This window comes from Rhineura floridana, chromosome 1 (assembly GCF_030035675.1).
Source record: "Rhineura floridana isolate rRhiFlo1 chromosome 1, rRhiFlo1.hap2, whole genome shotgun sequence".
NCBI classification, from domain to species: domain Eukaryota; kingdom Metazoa; phylum Chordata; class Lepidosauria; order Squamata; family Rhineuridae; genus Rhineura; species Rhineura floridana.
Genome location: NC_084480.1, coordinates 212059557 through 212079881, shown reverse-complemented (window position 1 = coordinate 212079881; position 20325 = coordinate 212059557). Strand labels below are relative to the sequence as shown.

Here is a 20325-nt window from a genome sequence, read left to right as displayed (position 1 = left end):
GAAAAATATTCATAAAATGCTTGTTTCAGTCTTTCACAACATCATGTTCCAAGTAGTCCCCAACTGAGGTGTGGTGTGAATTGCTGTGCTGTGTTTCAGGGCCCCCACTCCTTAACTTTGTGAAAAATAAAATGTTTTTATTCTTTTGACTTTTGAGATCAATTCTCCCCCTATTAGAATGGCTGAGAAAATGGGGAAAGAACTTACATGTAAGATTCTAGGGGTCAAAGTGACCCCACAACATGTTTTAAAGTTATCTGTAGACATAATGAATAATTAATATTTAGCCCAGAATTTGTTCCATCTATTCTGTATGGGAAAGAAGTGTAGAGGGAAAAAAAAATGATAGATGGATCACTCACTTTCCTTAACATAATCACAAATGGTATTGGGGCCAGTAGTAACCCACAGGTTTATAAAACACCTTTGCAAACTGGATTGTTTAAACACTTTCCCCTCTGTCAAAATAGCTATCATTTTGCACAACGCTTAATCCAGCATTGGGGTTCATTGAAACTCCAACTGAATCTGCAAGTGTTTACAAGCAACTTGCAGCAGCAGGTGGCAAGATTTAATAGCAACTCTTGATCAAGGACCTTTAGATCACCACTTTTCTCTGTTCTTAGAAAGATTATGGCAAATATTCTTGAGGATTGCTCTCAACACTTCCAGGGCACAATGTCACTCGCCTCCTTCAAAAAATTAAGTTCTCAGGATTGGCTTCAACAACAGACTACCAATGAGAGAAACATACTTTCTCCTGCAGATAACCTAGAGAATATGTTTATCATCACTTTCTCCTAGTGGTTCATGGCATATGAGAATTTAGCAGCAGATGATCAATTTATGCTATTCAAAGGACAATGTCTAATGAGGCAGTATATGCCAGCCAAACCCAAAAAGTATGATGTAAAATTCCCAAACCTCATATGCTGCAATTCTTAAACATAGGGCTTATCCACATGGCTATTTACTGTGTGTCTGGTGCTACTTGCATCCCCTTTTAATTCACATGGTTCACATGATGTTGCAGGCAAGCAGAAGCTATCACACAGTTTCCCCCTTTAAATCCGTATTAATCCAATCCGCTCATGGAAACACTGTCTCAGCTGCGCTGCTCTCCTTCTTGTAGGTGCTTTGCTTCAATGTTTTTTAGTGGGCTGGTGAATCCTTACTTCAGTGGTTCCCAGCTGCCGCAGCCACTGCCTACTTTGCCTGTCACTCATCCCCCCCAGTCCCCCTTTTACTCAGGCTTGGTCAATGGAGAAGGGGAGGAGGGGTCTAGTCAGTTTCATTGTTTCTTATCAGTTGCCCACCAAGGCACTCTCCCGACTTCAGTCTTGAAGCCCAAACAGTCATGGGGATTGCAACTGAGGGAATTGTTGCCTTCCATATAGATACTCCTGAGGGAATACACATGTAAAATTGGGGTGGGGCCACAAGGAAACAGCAACACTAATCTTTCCCAGAGGAATGCCTACTTGTATGAATGGAAAACAGCAGATTGGAAGCTACCATTGAGCAAGAAGTGTGGACCTTAAAAATCTATTACGATGGTAAAAGCAGCACCTTTAGTATGAAGTTAGGCTCCTGTGTGGATAAGCCCATAGTATGTTTATGAGGCAGACACACATGTAGAGAAGGAAGCAGGTGCCCCATCAGCAAGAAATCTAGGCCAACCTGTGGTTGAGAAACTTAACAAAACATTTACAGGTTCTGGATGGAATATAGCAACTGATAACTTCTTCACCAGTGTGCCACTGGCTGGGATTAGTAAAAGAAAACTTGATTCTGGTTGACAAGCCAGGTATTTCTCCACAGTTCCTGGCCCACAATTTTTTATTTTTGAAAACATTTGACACTGGTAAGTTTTGTGCTAAAGAAAAGGACAGTGATTCCTTTCTCCAAAGCATAACAATGCAGCAATCTTAGCCTTGAATTTCAAGCCTGAGATCATTCTTTATGATAATGAAATCAAAGGTGGTGTGGACACCTGTGACCAGATTGTCTCCAAATGCACTTCCAAAAGCATGATCAAATGACAAGCAGTCATGGCTTTTTTCTTTAATGAACATTTCCTCTTCAAATGCCTTTCATTGTTTGGCAGTTGAAAAACCCACAATGAAATGAATATCTCAAATAATGCCTCTTATTGGACCTGGTCTAGAGCTGATCATCCTTTGGGTTGAATCTAGCCAGCATCCTTGGGACGTTGTGAGAGGCAGCTTTAGAATTAGTAGTCTACTACTGCTGGCACCAAGAAAAGGCGAAGGTGCCACCTCTGTGGTCAACACAATCTGTATTGTGTTTTAGTGTATGTCTTATAATTAGAGTTTTCTCTTATGCTTTGAGATACTTCTTATACTAAGCAGCCTATAAATAGTTGACATGGTTATAATGATGGGTCTAATATGGCATCACACACCAGGACTGCCTGGATAATGTTGGGATGAAAGCTTCATATAGGGAGCAGCATTTCCTCCTCTGGGAACGGTGCTACTTACCTTGGAACTTGCCATGTCTTGTCAATACAAGCTTTACAGTGGATTGCATTTTTTGTGTGTGTACACACTGATGCTAAAAAAACGAAACAATTAGACATACCTGAAGAGTGGAAAGCTGCAGCAAATGCTTGCAATTTTTGTGTACGCTTGGTGAGCTGCTTCTTGGGCTTTGTATCTAACAGTGTTCTGTCACAGCATTTCTACTACTTTATGGTTTGCCTACGGTTTATGTAAAATGTAACACATATGTCTATTTCTTAACAAGCTGGTAATTCTTTGTATGCTTATGTATGTACCACTAGAGCTGGGGACACTTATGACTGAATGCTCTTCCATACAAAAAAATTCCCGCACATAGGAAACTTCTTCCCGACATTTTCTAGGCAGGAAGAATATACTAACTTATATGAAATTATGAACAATGAAAATATCTTATGATGCCTCTGTATGACTACTACGGTCCTAAAATTGTCATTCAAATGTTTAGAAGAAATGTGCTGGCTGCTTGAATTCCCCCTCCGCTCTGATTTATTTTTTTAAAACTTTATATCCACAGGAAATCCTGGCTTTGTAGGTGCTGCTTACAATGCTCCTGGAGGATATATTCCTTCCTTTCATAAAAAAGAGGTGGGTTCAGCAGGTCAAAGGATACAACTAGCACCTCTTGGTCCATCAGCTACTGGTAAGATTGCATGATAGTGTAACCTATAGTATAGTGGGGGGGGGGAACTGTTACATGTTTCTGAAGTCTTTGTCTCTTGGGCTTTCTTGAAAGGTTTGGGCTGGATTGCTAAAGCTGTACTTACTGATGTAATGCATTTTATCTAAAATATCAGACTGGACGTTAATTGGAGACTTAAGCTCCCCTAACAGTAGTAATAACAGTGCAAAGATTTTTTTAATTTGGGAGGTGTATGTGTTTTGTTTTTGTTGCATTTGTTTTGCTTTGGATTTGATAGTTTTAGGTCTTATTATGTATATAAGTTGTTTTCTTTATTGTAAGGCACAAAGAACTTAATGTTATAAGACACCATACACATACCACTCATAAGTGAATAAACAATTTAATTGACCTTCAGTGGAAAAGCTGTTCTCAACTATAATTTCCTTCACCTTCATATAAACACTTCAGCTTGGTATCTTTAGTTTTGACTCTGTTTTGCAATCATATAAAATTCCTATTTATCTCATTATGTAGGAGCTAGCAAAATATATTCCTAAGATTTCCAATTATTGGGTGGGTGGGTGGGGGACCAAAATAACATTATTTTGTTAACAGTAAATTCCAGAAGTGCAACCATACATTAACTTTTGATTTCTGTTAAATGTATGATTGGGTTTTTTTTTGTAATGACATACAAATTTGGCTCCATATCAAAGTCTGACTAATAACTTATTACTTTATGGTCTGTGATAAGCCATAAATACCTTAATCCCCTTTGCCAGAGAACTATAGATTAATTATAGTGTATTTTAAAGAATAAAAACAATAATCGGGTAGAAGTATTCAGCAATTATTTGAGCAAGTGGGTGGTGATAGATGTGTAGAGTACAGCAGTGCAGTCATGCTATATAAGACTTGGAGTCTTCCCCCTAGCATTGCCAACTCTTCAGTCAGCCTGTGTAGCTGTCACTTTTTAAAAGCAGCTTGATGTGCAGAAATTAGCAGAGTAAGCTTTTCACAGTATAGAGATAAAACTTATCATTTGTTAACTGCTGCTGTTCAAGCCACAACCTATAACGGTAGATTGAAGAGTATGGCACCTCTTACTTCACCTTTCAGGATTATAGTGAAATGTCTGGACCACTTGGCCACTATACATATTCGTAGTAATGAATATCATATAGATTCTGAACCCACACTTTTATGTTATGCTTTTCAGTGTTACATAATGTAAGTGTAGTTTTATTTTGACAAGGCTTTAACTTTACAGAGGAATGAACTAGGAATATAGTTCATGTTTTGGAAGGTGATGTGGAACTTTGTGTGTTTTACTGACTCGCTATTGCAGGTGGCTCGTTATCTCCACCTGGATGTAAGGGCTGTGGAAGTGGCTTTTTAGAGAGAGAGAGCGGACCCAGGGTGAGGGCAGAACAGTCTTGAGGTAGGAAACTTAGGAGCTGCCATACTGGGTGAAAAGGCCTGACTTCCTTATTTTGCTTGGTCCTGGATACGTGCAATAAGGAAAAAACACACACCTTAAAACTTAGACATCAAGGGTAGAATGACAGAGGTGGGTTCCCCACCCCAAACTAGTTGACATACCAGTCTAGTGTATGTGTGGCATGTCAGTTTCTGTATAGTCCAAAAGAGAGATAATAATCAAGAAATCAGAAGAATGCTCGGAATGGGGAGGGTAGCTATGAGAGAACTAAAAAAGGTCCTCAAATGCAAAGATGTATCACTGAACACCAACGTCAGGATTATTCAGACCATGGTATTCCCAAACTCTATGTATGGATGTGAAAGTTGGACAGTGAAAAAAGTGGGTAAGAGAAAAATCAACTTATTTGAAATGTGGTGTCGGAGGAGAGCTTTATGGATACCATGGACTGTGAAAAAGACAAATAATTGGGTGTTAGAACAAACTAAACCAGAACTATCACTAGAAGCTAAAATGATGAAACTGTTATCATATTTTGGACACATAATGTGAAGACATGATTCACTAGAAAAGACAGTAATGCTGGGAAAACCAGAAGGGAGTAGAAAAAGAGGAAGGCCAAAGAAGAGATGGATTGATTCCATAAAGGAAGCCACAAAATCTATAAAGGAAGCCACAGACCTGAACTTACAAGATCTGAACAGGATGATTTATAACCGATGCTATTGGAGGTCGCTGATTCATAGGGTCGCCATAAGTCGTAATCGACTTGAAGGCCCATGACACACACACACAATAGTCCAAAAGATGTGTTATTTGGCCAGTACCATATCTAGTCACATTTTAACATCCTCAACGCAATGGTTTAGTGCCCGTTTGTTTCGATGCACAGACTAGAGGTAGCTGTTCGTCTGATAGACAAAACTGATATTTGACTCCATAACATTTAGGAACACAGTTACCAGTGGGATCCCTTGCCTCATAGCTAAAATTGCCTGGGGTTTTTTTGTCCACCAGCTTTTTTTTTCTGATGGACAGGGCTGGTTCAAAAGGGCTGCCAGGTGGGGCACTGGCCCGACAGCCCCTGGAGCTACAAGGGGCCCCTCAGCTGCCCCTCCGATCCCCTTCCTTGATCCACGCCCCCACCTACCTATCTGCTGTCTTTTACCATTGCCCTTAACGAAAATAGCGGCCGTGGTTTCCCTAAGGTACTGAAGCCCCTGCCGCCATCAACAAAGATGGTGGCGGAGGCATCATCCCCTTAGGGAAACTGCAGCCACCATCTTCGTTAAGAGCAATGGTAAAAGACAGCAGATAGGTAGGTGGGGGGACCGCGTGCATGTGTGTGCGCGCACACACACATACACGCTGGGGCCCAGGGCAAGCTGATGCCCAAGGGCCCTGGCATTACTGGAGCCGGCCCTGCTGATGGAGATGTTGGTCTTACCTGATTCAGAAATTCCAACAGGTACAGTTTTCCCATCACATTTCCACAATATAGAAAACTTTGCCATTGGAATTTCTGCCGTAGTACTGCTATTAATTGAACAGAAGCTCTGTCAGGAAAAAGCTGAAGATCAAACTGTTCATCTTTAACAACCAGTGTAAACATTCAACTTTTCTATTGTATTCCAGCTTTTTCTTTCTATTTTTCAGAGCAAACATGTTTATGTACATTTCTTTGTCATGCTCTCATCCTTTTTTATCACTTTGCCTGTCAGATCTTCCTGCTATCTGTGACAGAAAGAAAAGTAAATTATGAAGCTAAGCTGTAAACTTATTGCTTAGACATGTTGCTGATGTAATGAATAGCAATGAAAGCAAGGGTTCCAGCATATCCTCATGAAAGCAAGTTTTGGGGTTAGTATATGGAAACCACTTTTCTGGCACAGCTGCTCATACAAATGCTGGCTGAAATGCGTAGAGTGGATCGCTTCCTGGAACACCTTCATTATATGCGTTTGTCTGTCATTGCCACAAGCGACAAGTACCAGTTGCAACTGCATTTGCTGAGTCTGACCACATCACCTGCCACATCTTTCTCTCTTCCCATCCCTGGAGCCCCTGACTAATATGAATGATCACAGATGAGAAGTGTCAAATACTGACCAACTGAGGCTTTTTGCTTCTTTGGAGCTGAGTGCCAACATTTGCACTTCTCAAGGAATGAAGAAGCAAAATCATATTTATCAGCCTCAAGCTTTATCGTGGTGATCTCTGGGGAGTATCAAGATCAACAGGCTGAAGGCACAGGAGTGCAGTTCTCGGGCGTACAACTGGGGATAGTTTGGATTTCTCCATCTTCTGGGAGGTTTTTGGATTAGGGAAGTTCAAACATGCTTTACCTTGCTCTGTCATTAAGAACCACTCCTACCAACATCACCCCTGCCACCTGATGTGGCTCTCCATCAACTTTTTGTTTCAAATACCTTCACAGCACAACAGTCTTTACAAGCTGGGCAGTACTTCTTTAGAAAAGGACAGGTTACGTGCCACTTCTGTACACACTTACCAGAAAGTAAGCCCCATTATACTCAGTGGTGCTTTCTTCTGAGTAGACCTGTTAGGACTATGCTGAAAGTCCTCTTCACATAAACAGTCAGATTAGCCCATAGCATATGTCAAGTTGGATCAAACTTATTCGAAAGAGTAAAAACCAGAGATATTTAATAGCCACAGAGAGGAGTCATAAATATTTTTAATGTGCTTATTTTTAGTCCTATTTGTATACTTGAAGAATTTTTAAAGTTAACTTAGAAAGGAATCCCTTGTTTGTATTCATCTATGTCTTTTGGTTGTGTGGCTGGGCATTAGATGTATTTATTTTTGTTCAATAAGATGGGAGGTAAAATATGAAAGTTTTACAACTTGTACAGTGTAGTATTTAGCATGTTGATGCTATTAAAGGTTTATTTTCATGGCATTTACATGAGCTGTGTATGTTTGTTCACCGTCTTTATAGAGATGTGTAGGTGTTTGGGCAGTTGTGAGTGACAACAAGTAAATCAGTCGTATATTTTGAGGTAGATGCCTCAGTACTGCTGGGGGAAGGCTAGATTAAAAGTTCCAGAGACATTCCTATTATGGCAGTTATGTTACCTGCAGCCAAGCTGTCTCGGGATGAAAGTGCTCATCCTGAGGCAGTTTTATTGTGTGTCTGTCCTTTTACTGCTGTATATAACGGTGTGGTTTTGGCATACTTAGTTGAGTGGCTTTGGAAATGAAGCACATGTCATTGTTTTCGCAAAAAATGACATAAAGTGCCCCTTTCCTTTCCCCACCCATTACTAATATTTGCTATTACAACTAGAGTAGACTCCCCCCCCCTTTGAGGTCAATAGCATTATTCAGTATCATGTATTATAAATGCAGTGAGATTTTAAAAACATTATTCTGTTCAGTAGTGAGAGAAGTAATCTTTTAGTCCCTGGACTCTGGCTTATGTTGATTTTTGTGATTTTTTCCTTCAGAATATGCTTGGAAAACAAAAGCTGCTCGTGCTCAGTTACCAGGACCTACATACAACCCAGCAGCAAAAGGCATGAGCGTTTTAACTCGTCCACCTCCAGTACAACCAGTGCACGGAAGGATTGACTGGGTGGCCAAGTATGGAGGGCATCGATAAAAGGGCTTTATCACCCCACTTGTGCTTACTGTGACTGTTACATACTTTCCTTCATTTTATTCTGGGACGGTTTAAAACACATTTCTACTAATAGAATACCAATTCTGGAAAGAACCAAGAGCCTGTATTTTATTATCTCTAGGGGAAAAAATAATATAATAAATACATTTTATTTAGCAAGCATTCTTCAAAATAGTGTCTCTAAGATAGGGTTTTTATTTTGTTTACATTACCAAGTATTCTACAAAGTATCTTGCCAAAGCTAATGAGTATTTGAACTCTTTCTAGATGGATGGTAAGTCTTATTGGATCCCTTTGTTTTCCTATAAAATATTTTTAAATGGCATAAAATCTAAAATGCGCATGTTGGCCATTCAACAATGATGAGTAATTTATATATGAAGAGTAATGAATGGGCAAAATGAGGAGTAAAGGGTGACTTTCAAGCAGATTTGCTACCAGAAGATTTTTAAAAAAATCAGATTTGAACAATGAAAGCAAAACAAAAACAATTGATGGAGAGGAATTATCTATCGCACTCTATTTGACACTGTTGCTAGCGTCAAAGGATTCAGAACTAAACTACACTTATTTGACATTGTTTCAGTTTGGCCTATGTCCTTACTACCTTTTGATTGCCATGAGTGAATCCACAGGTCAGGGTGGAGAACCTGTAGCCCTCTGAATGTTGCTAGACTACAACTCCCATCAACCTGACCATTGGCTATGCTGACTTGGGCTGAAGGGAGTTGTAGACCAACAACATCTGGAGGGCCACAGGTTCCCTACATATGTCATCTGTAGTCAATGAGCCAACTAAAATAAGTGTTTTACAAAGGTGATGTATCGCTAAGAGCTAATTTCATGTTACATTTTGTGGGCACGGGATCACTTCTTGCATGTAAATCCTGTGGAAGTATTGTGAAGGCTATGATACATGTAAACTATTTAGCTGGTAACCCATGTATAGCTTGTCTGTAGGTCTGACTTTTGAGTGAGTAGGGAAGAGATTAATCTGTAAGCACTTTGGCCCTGATCCACAGACCCTCATGTGATAGTAAACTGGATACATGTATTTTCTGAACAAATTGTAGGTGGCTCATCTTTGCTTGACACTGAAATGAAAGAAGCCTTTCATTGTACAAGACATATGTGAACATGAGCACTGGAAACCCAAGGAGCCCCTGGATCATGATTAAAGTTTTCTTGGAGATCACTTGCAGGGCTGATCCTATGACTGGGAAATATAACCCGTGAATGGTGTTGAGGAAGCATCGTTTCCTACCCAGAAAGCCAGTTAGCATAATTGCTAAGCCAGGAAATAGACAGATATTTTAATTGTAATTGCTGGAAGTAGCTCTTTAATCTTTATTCTCTGTAGGATACTCCTTTTATCCCTACCTGCCCCATGCATTTTCCCCTATAACCTCCCTTCCTTTATGGAATCAGAGTTCTGGTGTTGTGTCACAAATCGTTTGCAGGAAGTCTAAGCCACTGTGTTTTTTGACTCTTTGCTAATCTGTTTGAATTAGTAGCTTCAGTTAGTTCCACTCACTGTAGTGCCTTCTTTTGGTAACCAAAGTTGAACAACTACAGAATTTCCTACCAGTTCCTGAAATGTGTTTATTAAAATCTCATTCTTGTAGCATAGAGTTAGTTGCGTTATCTTGCCTGGGACACAATTACAACTTTCTTTCCCCTTTTGGATGCCATAAATTACACAGTGGCCCAAAATCTATGTCCTATTTCAATATTTATTTTTAGTAGCTTTACTAATAATAGCAGACAAGTGATCCAAACTCTAGAGATCTATAAGATATACTGCTTTAATTGATAAATGTTGTGATATGTAATGTTATATTAAATCTGACAATCCAAAGTTTTAAAACTAGCATATATTGTTATTACATATTTTAGAATTATAAAATGTTAAGAGTTATTTGTAGGCTAACAAGTATTGTTATGTATTTTCTAATGTACAGTTCTGTTGTAGAATATTTATTGGTTGGTTTGAAGCTTGAATTAGGACTGAACCTATAACTCATTTGAATACATTTTCATTATTTCAGTAGGGTTTACTGATGTGTTAGATGTGTTTTAACACTAAAACCTTGATTTAACTAGTAGCATAAGGGGCAAGTGATTTTAATTCAATAATTTTTCTAAGCTGCTGTTATTCAGGCAATATTATGGTCCTATGCCGAGTTGAAGAAATATCAGTCTAATACTGTGCTACTGGTTGAAGGTTTTCATTCCCTGTTGAATACTTTTGTTGCAGTCTCTCCAAGTTTTCACAAGTTTCACGTATACGTAAACAGCAAGAAACTTGCCTTTCTGACTGGCCTGTTCTTCAGCTGAAAATCATTTGTTTTATAATAAAGCTAACTTCTCAGGAACACAAGACTATAATAGTTTTCCATTATTAAAAAAACCACAGTTTTTACATTAGGTCCCAATTTTAGGCTGGAGCTACACATTACAAAGAACTGCTGCCAAAATTGGCAGCCCCACATGCAGATGTGATGGCCTAGAAAAAAGCTGGTTTCCCTCCCCCTTTTTTTTCTGGAAAAAGCTCAGAAACCCCCCTCCTTCCCCCCCCCCGGGCCTTCACAGTTGTATTCTCACACTTCAGTTTTGTATCTTGATATCATTCTCACATGTGTTGCTGCCACCCCTACCTGCCAATGGTGTAGAGTGGAATGGGTAATTCTAATTGACCTCAATGCATGGAGCAAATTAATGTTATGAAAAGCTGGGGATGGGGAGGTTGACAGTGTCTTTTAGAATATTGTGCCTGTACCATTTCCCAGAAATTAACAGGGTACATGAGTTCAAATTGGAAATGTTGGTTCTGGCAGAAAATTCTAAAAACTCAGAACAGCTGTAATTGTGATTACTTAATTTCCTGACTGTAGCTAGAACTTCCCAAATATGTTTGAGGGTGTTATTAAAATTGACTGAATCAGATCAAGGGTACAGAAACATATTTCTTGCTACTTCAGCAGTAAGCGTTACATATTCAGTGAAGTCATTTAGGGCTGCTTCAGTGTTCTTCTGTATCTGTCGAGAGGGTCTTTCCAGTTAATTATGAAAACAATGTTTTCCCTTTGCCTCAGTGACTGCAGTGCAGTTCAGTCTTCATGCAATATTGGGAGAAGGGGCATTGCTTTGCTGTAGCAGAGAAGTACATGCTTCTGTCATTTTTTAAATATCTGGGGAACAAGATGCTGATGCTGGAAAACACATAGCAATTGCAAAAATGTGGCTACAATCCAGCCAAAGTTCAAAGCATTTAAGTTCCTCTGCAGTAAATGGGAATGTTAAGGATGTGCTTAAATGTTTCCCATTGCGATTTAAGTGCTTAATTTTGGCTAGAGTGTTTTTTTTTAAAGAAGATTCAGTGCTATAGGGGGCAAATTGTAGCCTTGTTTGGACAGCATTGGCTTTTTATTTGCAAAATATGCTCCTGCCCATGAGTAGTCCAATGGAAAGTTGTTTGAACTGTTTGAAAACATTTTAACAGAATGGCATGAGGAGCTTTTATTCATCATCATTCTATAAAATATGTACCAGTGACTCTTGTACTACCACACTGCTTGCTGTTGAGCCAGTTTGAGGCAACAGGGTGGGGGTGGGGTGAACAACTGCATTTTCCTAGAAACGATTGCTTTTTTAATGCTAAAAACATTAAATTTTTTCATAATAAAAAATGCTGTGTTGAGAATTTTGTTCAGTAGTCAAAAGAGAGTCAGCACTGTACACTTTGTTTAAAAACACCCTTCATCACGAAAGATTCTTGGAAAGGGGAATGCCCTTGGAAATGCCCCAAACCAGCTCTCAGTGTGTAACATTTAATAGTCTCAAACAGAATACCCATCTGTACAGGAAAATGACTGCAAGACATCTTGATATAGTGAAGAAGTGTAGGATAGCATGCTCAATTCCCCTGTCCCATGCTCTCATCCCAGCCAGGTCAGCCTTGGGCATGCTTTCTCACCCGGCCTATGTAGAATACAAAAGTACATACAAAACTCTGAGAAGCTTTGTTTATTTAACGCAGATGAGGTAAGAGAGGCTCTTAATTGGCAAAAATAGATAGTGGATGCCTACATCATTAGGAAAGATGTTTTCACATGCACTGGTAAGCGCTGGGAACTTGGCCTTCAATGGCAGCTGCAATGACTAAGACTGTACAAAGCAAGGACACTGACCAAAAAAAGGATGAACGCAGAAGCGCAAGACTCAAAAAAATCCCCACTGGTCTAGCTGGTTAAAGGCACAGGTGCAAACCTGCACCCAAATCCAGGGGCTCTTTTGGGTATAAATAAGGGTCCCTAACTCCTGCTCAGGGGCTTCAACACAGACCATCGCTGCGGTGTTGTGTAAGCATGGCTAACTGGGATCTCTCTGTTCTTATCCGGGGTTCCCGGACAACACAAAGGAGATGTGAGATAAAAACTATGCTCAAGAGCAGCTTTTATCTGTTTAAGTGTCTTGCCTGTAATAAAACACTAAATCTTTCAATTAAAGCATTGTAAGTCTTTTTTTCCACTTGAGTGCTCATTGCCTCTCTTGAATTTTCTTGCCTGGTGGCAAAACACCATCCTCATCAAAAGAATCAACCATTTCAGTGGGGTCCAAATACTACTATGATGATATATGTGAAATGTTTTGTACGCTCTTCAGAGCTATATAAATGCTTACTGTCTAATTAAGTATTTCTTCCCTGAAGTGAACTTTCCATTTAATAACTGTGTGTATATATCATAGCACCTACATAATCTCTGGATCAGAACCATCACCTCCTTAAAGTCAGTTAGCCATCAAGGAATACCAGTGAAAACTTTTTGCCTTTTTTCAGGTGCTATTGGCCAAGAGAAAACGTAAATATCCACACAGAAATTGTACGAAACAAAATCTGCTTTCAGCCCTGAAAGGTATTTGGGAACTCACTGTTTTTAATTAGTAAATAAGCCATTAGTCCAATTGTGCTGTTTAAAAACAGATTTAGCAAACATTTACCTGATTTTAAAAAGAACTACTGTTCATAAACTTTTAAAAAACTCTTTACGTTGATAGCAGCCTTGTAAGTACAGATACAAATTTATTCAAAGAAATCCCCGTAGTCAGCATCCCAACTTTCAGTTTGTCAAGACAAAGAGATAGACAAGGATGGGAAAATAAAATATGAATTAGGCAAGCGTTTATGACAAGTCACCAGCAGCATTGGTTATCACTATCAGTTCACCCCATTCATTATTCTCAAGTGTGCAGAGCTATGGGAAGAAATTGGTACATTTGCAAAAAATGAGACATGAAAGCTGTAATTCTATGACTCTTTAGAATTGTGTGAAAGGTGCCAATAAAGATATGCTGGTTACACTAAAATGCACTGTTGCTGCAGTTACGTATCTTTGCAGATGCTAATACTTTAAAAAAAAAAACAACTTCAAGAACTTCTCTAGTGTCTGTTGCTTCAAAGCTTCTTGTTCTGAAAGTTGTCTCCAGGCATCTTACTTGCTTTTTCTCTGTTGCAGGCTTATGGCTGAAGGGGTTTCTCCATCAGCTGGAGTCCAAGTTTGCCCATCATTAAGAGACTGTTTAAATTCAAATACAAGTCAGAATTTCAGTAAACAATACTAAAAGCTAAATTACTGTAATTTACAATAACACTGTCATTCCATGGACTCAAGATTATCCATATCTTAAGTACAGTAGGGGCCTGCTTTTCAGCGTTCCGCTAATACAGCGGCTAAAATTAAGAGTAAGGCCCCACTCATACGGTGCTTGTTCTGCTTTTATGGCGTTTTTCAGGCGTTGGGCACCATTTTATTGAAGGAGTTCCGTTTTTAGGCGAGGGTCTGGAACGTAACCAGCCGTATGAGCGGGGCCCTATTGTATACCCACGTTCTCTATTTACTTAAAACAAACAATAGTTCAGAACTTAACAAATGGAGAACAAGAGTAGAACTTTGTACCTGGCTCCAGCAATTAACCCTGCAGGCATGAATTTCCTGGAGTTATAGAATCTCATTCCCATCACACCAGTTAAGGTTCCAGAAGCAACTAAGGAGGGGAAATCGCAATGATTGAAGGGAGATAAAATATATTTTAGTCCGTATTACCTGTAAGGCTTAGAGCTAGCTAAAGTTTTTTTAAAATGTTAACATTATTTCCTGCCTTTTGTTCAACAGAGTTCAAGACAGCAGCTGTAAGTTTCCCAGGTGGTCTACCATGCAGCCAGAGCTGTCTAGCCTCAACCAAGTTGTTACATCGAGTGCCTTAGACCAGGGGAGGGAAATTGGAACCAGGGGTGGCCATCCCTCCATGGGACACTTTAAGAGATGGGTGGGGTGGCCTACCTGTCAAATCATCTGACATTATAAGACATCAGGTCATTGAAAATTCAAACTGAGGCTGCAAAGAAAGAATCCCTGCTGTAACGTTGAGACCATAGCCATGGCTTTAGAGTCAAGGGTCTTGAATTCTTTACTTCAAAACTCCAAATTCTGCCATTTCTGGTTCTGCATTGTGCCCGAGCGCTAGAATTTGAATTTTGAATGCAGCTTAGGAAAATAGAATGGCAGAGGAATGGCAGAGTGGCTGCAGTGCTTCACAGGTGGGTTCCATGACCTTGCACCATGCCTCTCCATCCCAGCAAGCGCTAACTTTATAAGTGCAATAGCTAACCATAAGCTTGTGCTTTGGGGAAGAGGAGATGGTGGAAGAAGGAATTTTGTATGTTTTGGTCAAAGAAATCTAAATAAAATACTTACTCAGAGAAAGCCAAACATTTTTTGGATCCTGAGACTGCTGATAAGCACCCACTCCTGCTAAACCACCAAACAAGAGACCAGCAGCTAAGGAGGGAACACTACCTGGAGTAAATGAACAAGATGAATGCGTAAAGTTAGTTAGTAGCAGCAGCAAAACTTCAATCGCCTCACATTTATTCAGTATTCAAAGGCTTCCTAAAGTGGGGGAAGTCACAGATATATGTTGGGGGCCCTACCATTCAGCTTCTGCTTAAATTTCTACCCCACCACATATCCCAACAGACAAAATAACATGACCGTTAAACCAGGATCCTAAAAGTATAAAAACAGTACATCAACAGCAAATCAAAAGATGCTCAGATTATTAAGAACATGCCACTTTCCAAGGCCAAGAGTCTATTGGATCAGAAAAATATTTTTTCTAAAAGGAAGAGCCAAGGTGGCCTAATAAGATTCTTTGGAAAGTAGGTACCATTATTAAAGCTATCAACTAGCCTTCCTTTTAGTGAAAAAAGAACTTGGGTACAGGCACAACAGGAAGAGGGAAAATTTAGTAAAACAGAACAATTAAAGACACATGATGAATGACTTGCTAGAAATGGCGTGACATAGCAATATCAGTTCCGAGATGATATCTGCAATATGTTATATAGTTCTCTGGGCATGTCTTTTTCATGGACATCTTTTAATGGTATCTCTCATTTTGCTACTCAGTTCCATTCATACCACAGAAGAGTCATGCCCTGCCGCCTACCATTCCATTTCACTTTTTCCTAATCACCAGAATATTATTAAGGGATGCAAACATTTAGAAAAGCTGTGTTTTTATTTGTTTTAAGTGAGATTAAATGAACTATGGAGTTCTAAGAACATAAGACCCCTCTCCTCCCCCTACTGGATCAAATCAAGCCCATCTAGTCCAGCAACCTGTTCTCCCAGATGCCTATGGAAAGCCCACAAACAGGACAGAAGGCTAAACATTCCTGTGCATGATCTCCAGCAACAGGTATTCAGAGGCATATTGACTCAACCCTGCAGGTAGCACATAGCCATCATGACCAATAGCCCCTAACGGCCTAATCCTCCATGAAATTGTCTAATCCTCTTTTAAAGGGATGTCCATACTGGTGGCCATCCCTCCGACTTGTGGTAGCAAATGACACAGTTCAACTGTTCACTTGGTGGTAAAATTTATAATGCGTCCTTCACCAAGTGAAGATATTGAACATAAGTTCATTAAAATACAGATCACATACTCATGATACTTTCAAAACCTTCATTTAAATAATGTGCTGTGTGAAGAAGTGCTTTCTTTTGGCCTGACTTGAATCCCCCAACATTCAGCAATCATGAGATGCAATGAATGAAGTGATTTCTGAGTTTTGTGATATTTGTTGTTGCTCCTCCTACAAGTTAACGTGGATTGTGAACCATGAAGAAAGCAAGCTGCAGCTTTTTATTTTCTAAATTACTTGAATTGATATATTGCTGATATCTGCCCTGTACCTTTGGCACAGTGAGGACTGCATGTCTTTACTGGCTCATACGAAGTATCTACCAACAAAATTTGAATGTGTAGTACCAGCGAAGGCTACAAAGCACAAACAAACATTCATACCATAATGCTGAATGGAGAAGGATGGAGAAAACAGAAGAAGGGACTGGGGTTTTAATACTATACCTGCTTTTGCATAGCCAATTATTCCACCTGAAGCAACCAATGCTGCGTAGCTATAGCCAAGCCAGTCCATGCTCATTCTGGAAAATAAAAAAAAGACATGGAGCATTATGCACATGCCAGATCCAGGAATGGTTTTTTTCTTAATGCTCAAATATCTTTTTTCAGGTGAACAACTAACTGATTGGGAGGGATTCCATAATAACAAACCTTACAAAAGGGAAGAGGCTGCAATGCCTAATTAATCAAACTGATTGATTTAAGCTCTCTGAAATATGAAAAAGAGTGCCCAAAATTTGTTTGTTTGAGTTCTGAAAGAGATGTCACCTTGACAGATGGGAAATTATTATTAAATCACAAAGGATAATTTGAATTAAAATCTTGGCAAAGAAATAAAAGGTAAGTTCACCTTTAATGGATTAGGAAATCAAAGGCAACTTCACTACCTGGTGTCTCTGAATGCGTTTGACTCAAGCATACACCTATCACTGCTGTGCCATCTATGGCCCTGTTCACGCATGCACATTCATCACTCAGTGAATCAAACATTTTATTTGTTTTATTTGTTAAATTTATATCCTGCCTTTCCTCCCAGAAGTCATCACTTGATGTTGCAAAAAAGAAAGTAAACACAGAAGCTTAATACCACCTTAAACAACACAGCAAAGTCAGCCTACCACAAACCATCAAATTGTTGAGTAATCAAGAGACATGAGATACGTGTGCGTGTGACGGATCACCTGACAGTGAATCAGAAATTTCCCCTTTGCAGTACGGATGGGGAACCTGGGGTTCTCTAGATGTTGTTGGATTCCAGCTCCCATCATCCCTAACCATTGGCTCGATGGGAGTTGAACATCTGGAGGGCCACAATTTTCCCATCCCTGCTTAACTGAGAGATGAGAGAGCTGCAGCTTCTCCTACTCAGTCCTCCTCAGGTCCCACCATCCCTTTCTCCCCGCATTTCACCTGTTGTCCCAAGCAGGTCCTCAGGGCGGCCTCCCCAAAGGACAAGGTGAAAAAGAGAGAAGGAACTACAGCTGCTACTTCTGCTGATACAGCAGCAGATCAAAGCAGAAAAGGGAATCTCCAGGTGGAAAGCAGGCAACCCTACTGTAAACAGGCCCTCATTTAGCATGCATTCCTTAGTGCAATACATGTGCACATGATAGTATGAGAGGCAAGCCTAAAGACTATACACCTATCTTCTTGCAAGGGGTGGTGAAAGGTAACTTTGAACAAAAGTTACCTCTCATCTTCCTCTGACTCTCATAGAATAGTAGAGTTGGAAGGGGCCTATAAGGCCATCAAGTGCAACCCCCTGCTCAATGCAGGAATCCAAATCAAAGCATTCCCAACAGATGGCTGTCCAGCTGCCTCTTGAATGCCTCCAGTGTCGGAGAGCCCACCACCTCTCTATGTAATTGGTTCCATCGTGGTGTGGCTCTAACAGAAAGTTTTTTCTGATGTTCAGTCAAAATCTAGCTTCCTGCAACTTGAGCCCAACATCTCGTCTGTTAGTTTGCCAGGGGACACTGTTCCACTTTCCACTCTTGCACCGTTCTTTACCAGCAATATTTCTGGACTCGTATGCTTCTCCCCTCTTCTCTCTTGGAGGTGATGTTGCACCAAAGGGAGCCAAAGGCACGAGGTGAAAAATGTACACATTCAATGTATTGAGCAAGTAAAACATACACATACTTTTTTTTTTTACCCTTGGGTTTAACCTGCACACTGAAAAACTTCCAAGTAGCACAATGCCTTGTTTCTTCACCCTAACATGTGAGCAACAGTCAGCGTGAGGCCATGCCTAAGTTCAGAGAATCACAGAGTTTGGAGGATGGTGGTGTTGTGGCTTAAACTCTGTTTTGATTCCCTTGGAGGAAGGCAGGCAAGATACCAACAGTGCCAGTGAACGAGCCTCTCTACCAAGAAAATGAAGGTCATGTAAACGGTAGCTTGCCTGCCCCTGGAATGAGCTGACAGAAGAAAAGCAACCAAACCACTTTTCTCCTTTCTTTTTAATTATATCAGGGGAAAGGCACCAAGAGGATACCAAACAGCAAAAAAGGCGATTACATTATTTTGTTGTCGGTGAGCTGACCGGTCTTCTTCCTGCTATCCTAGAACCCCCAAGGTCTGCTTTAACATGTACAACGCCTGTTCGGGCTCTAGCGGCAAGCATGGCTAATCCGTGTTAAGCAATTCAGAAGGCAAGAAGGGCCTTCTCGGCTTAGATCGAGCAAGACTTGCCTAGAGCAAGTACGAGGATCTCCCTAACCAGCAGGCACTAGGTGATCCATCCCCTGGAAAGTGCCTTAAGGGGAACATTCAACCGGCGCAGAGCTTCCCGTGCACCCGTTCTCCATGCTGGGAAACTAGATTCTAAAACTATGTAGCAGCCCTTAAGGAAACAGTGTCCCGGCGAGGAAGAAACTGTATCCCAGAGCTAGAACGGTAACGCAGCCTCTTAATATGACATGTGCCTGCCTGGAGAGGGGCGGAGGAGGCCTGTCGAGCGAGTCAGCATAACCTTTGTGATCGGTTCGTTGCTACAAACGAGGGCAGCATGCACCTCCCCACCCTCCCGAATGTTCCTGAAAAGGAGGGGGATCTGTTTTCCCAAAGGAAATCGATCCACTCTGATGCGAGCGCCCCACATTTGCAGCAGCCGCGGACGCTGCACGAGGCGGAAGGAAATGATTCCTTCCGGGGCCCCGGCTAAGTTCTAACTTGGAGGAAAGAAACAGCTACACCGTCAAAGGATTCCGCCGACAAAGAGCAGGGCATTGCGCTGACTGACCTTTCGCCAAGGTCACGCCACCGGGAGCGCCTGGAATTCTTCCCCCTCCCCCCCCCAAAAAAACACCCGCCGATGAACTCAACGTCCCAAAGTCGACTCCTCCTGCAATAGGGAGCGCGTAAGGTTGGACGACCAGACACGCGCTCGAAGGTTTCTGCAGCGAGAGTGAAGGACGAGCGGCACTTTGCTCGGAGTTCCTTTCAGCCATTGGGCAGACCCCCGCTCCGTCAACGCGGTTATGCTTGTGCTTAACGGCCCATTGGGCTGCAATCCCTAAACATGCCGGTTTGGAAATAAATTCCTTAAAAACCGACGGGACGTGTCGTTTTCCGAGCAGATAGTCTTGGGGATCGGAGAGGATTGCTCTCTGTTGTTACTACTACGGAAACGTTATATTTGAGTGCCGGTCTTGTGAAACGGCCTCTAATATTACGTGATCAGACTTTTTGCTGGGATTGTGCGATTCAGCAAAACGGGCTTGTATGGTTAATTATTTTTCTCGAGAGAGAAAGCGAGAGCGCTGATATCGCAGGTCCAGAATAATTTATGACGAAATTGGAAATCTTTTAGCAAATAGCCCCACCTGCGGCCCCCGCGTAGCCATCGCAACACAGCCGCCAAGAGGAAGGGCTTTTGAAGCTGGATTTCTTTCCTTGTATTTGTTTTTTAAGAAAACCATCAAAGCACACATGTCTGCAGAGTCTGCTTTGAATGGTAGGGTTCAGCTCTCTGAAGTTCGGTGAAATGTTAAGAGTGCTTGGGAGGATGTGCAGAGTGCAAGTTCTTCACCACACCCACTTTTAGGGAACAAGGCTTCTTCTTCTCGGGTTTTAA

General features: G+C 40.9%; 2 protein-coding genes across 9 annotated transcripts in view; one reads left to right on the top strand and one right to left on the bottom strand.

The window, feature by feature from the left end:
* The window catches only part of MAK (male germ cell associated kinase), a 51626-nt gene extending 39661 nt beyond the window's left edge, over positions 1-11965 (top strand). For 3 of the 6 annotated variants that reach the window (XM_061591852.1, XM_061591860.1, XM_061591840.1), the window contains exons 13-14: positions 3061-3186; positions 8080-11965. In XM_061591852.1, the coding sequence (XP_061447836.1) occupies positions 3061-3186; positions 8080-8234 (281 nt within the window). In that variant the 3' untranslated portion in view covers positions 8235-11965. Of the gene's footprint in view, positions 1-3060; positions 3187-4516; positions 4610-8079 lie in introns of all 6 variants that reach the window. The other 3 variants (XM_061591826.1, XM_061591832.1, XM_061591847.1) reach the window with 2 other exon arrangements.
* Positions 11966-12266: 301 nt separating this feature from the next.
* On the bottom strand, positions 12267-19609 carry LOC133367773 (transmembrane protein 14C-like). Of its 3 annotated transcripts, none has more exons than XM_061591878.1 (5): positions 19492-19609; positions 16692-16768; positions 15011-15112; positions 14213-14300; positions 12267-13831 (listed from the first exon to the last, which is right to left on the bottom strand). In XM_061591878.1, the coding sequence occupies exons 2-5, from the start codon at positions 16765-16767 to the stop codon at positions 13774-13776; spliced, it is 324 nt and encodes a 107-aa protein (XP_061447862.1). In that variant the 5' UTR covers position 16768; positions 19492-19609; the 3' UTR covers positions 12267-13773. The 3 variants fall into 3 exon arrangements, with proteins under 3 accessions (XP_061447862.1, XP_061447876.1, XP_061447869.1); XM_061591892.1 differs by lacking the exon at positions 19492-19609 and adding an exon at positions 18768-19069; XM_061591885.1 differs by lacking the exon at positions 19492-19609 and adding an exon at positions 18258-18281.
* Between the last annotated feature and the right edge of the window lie 716 nt (positions 19610-20325).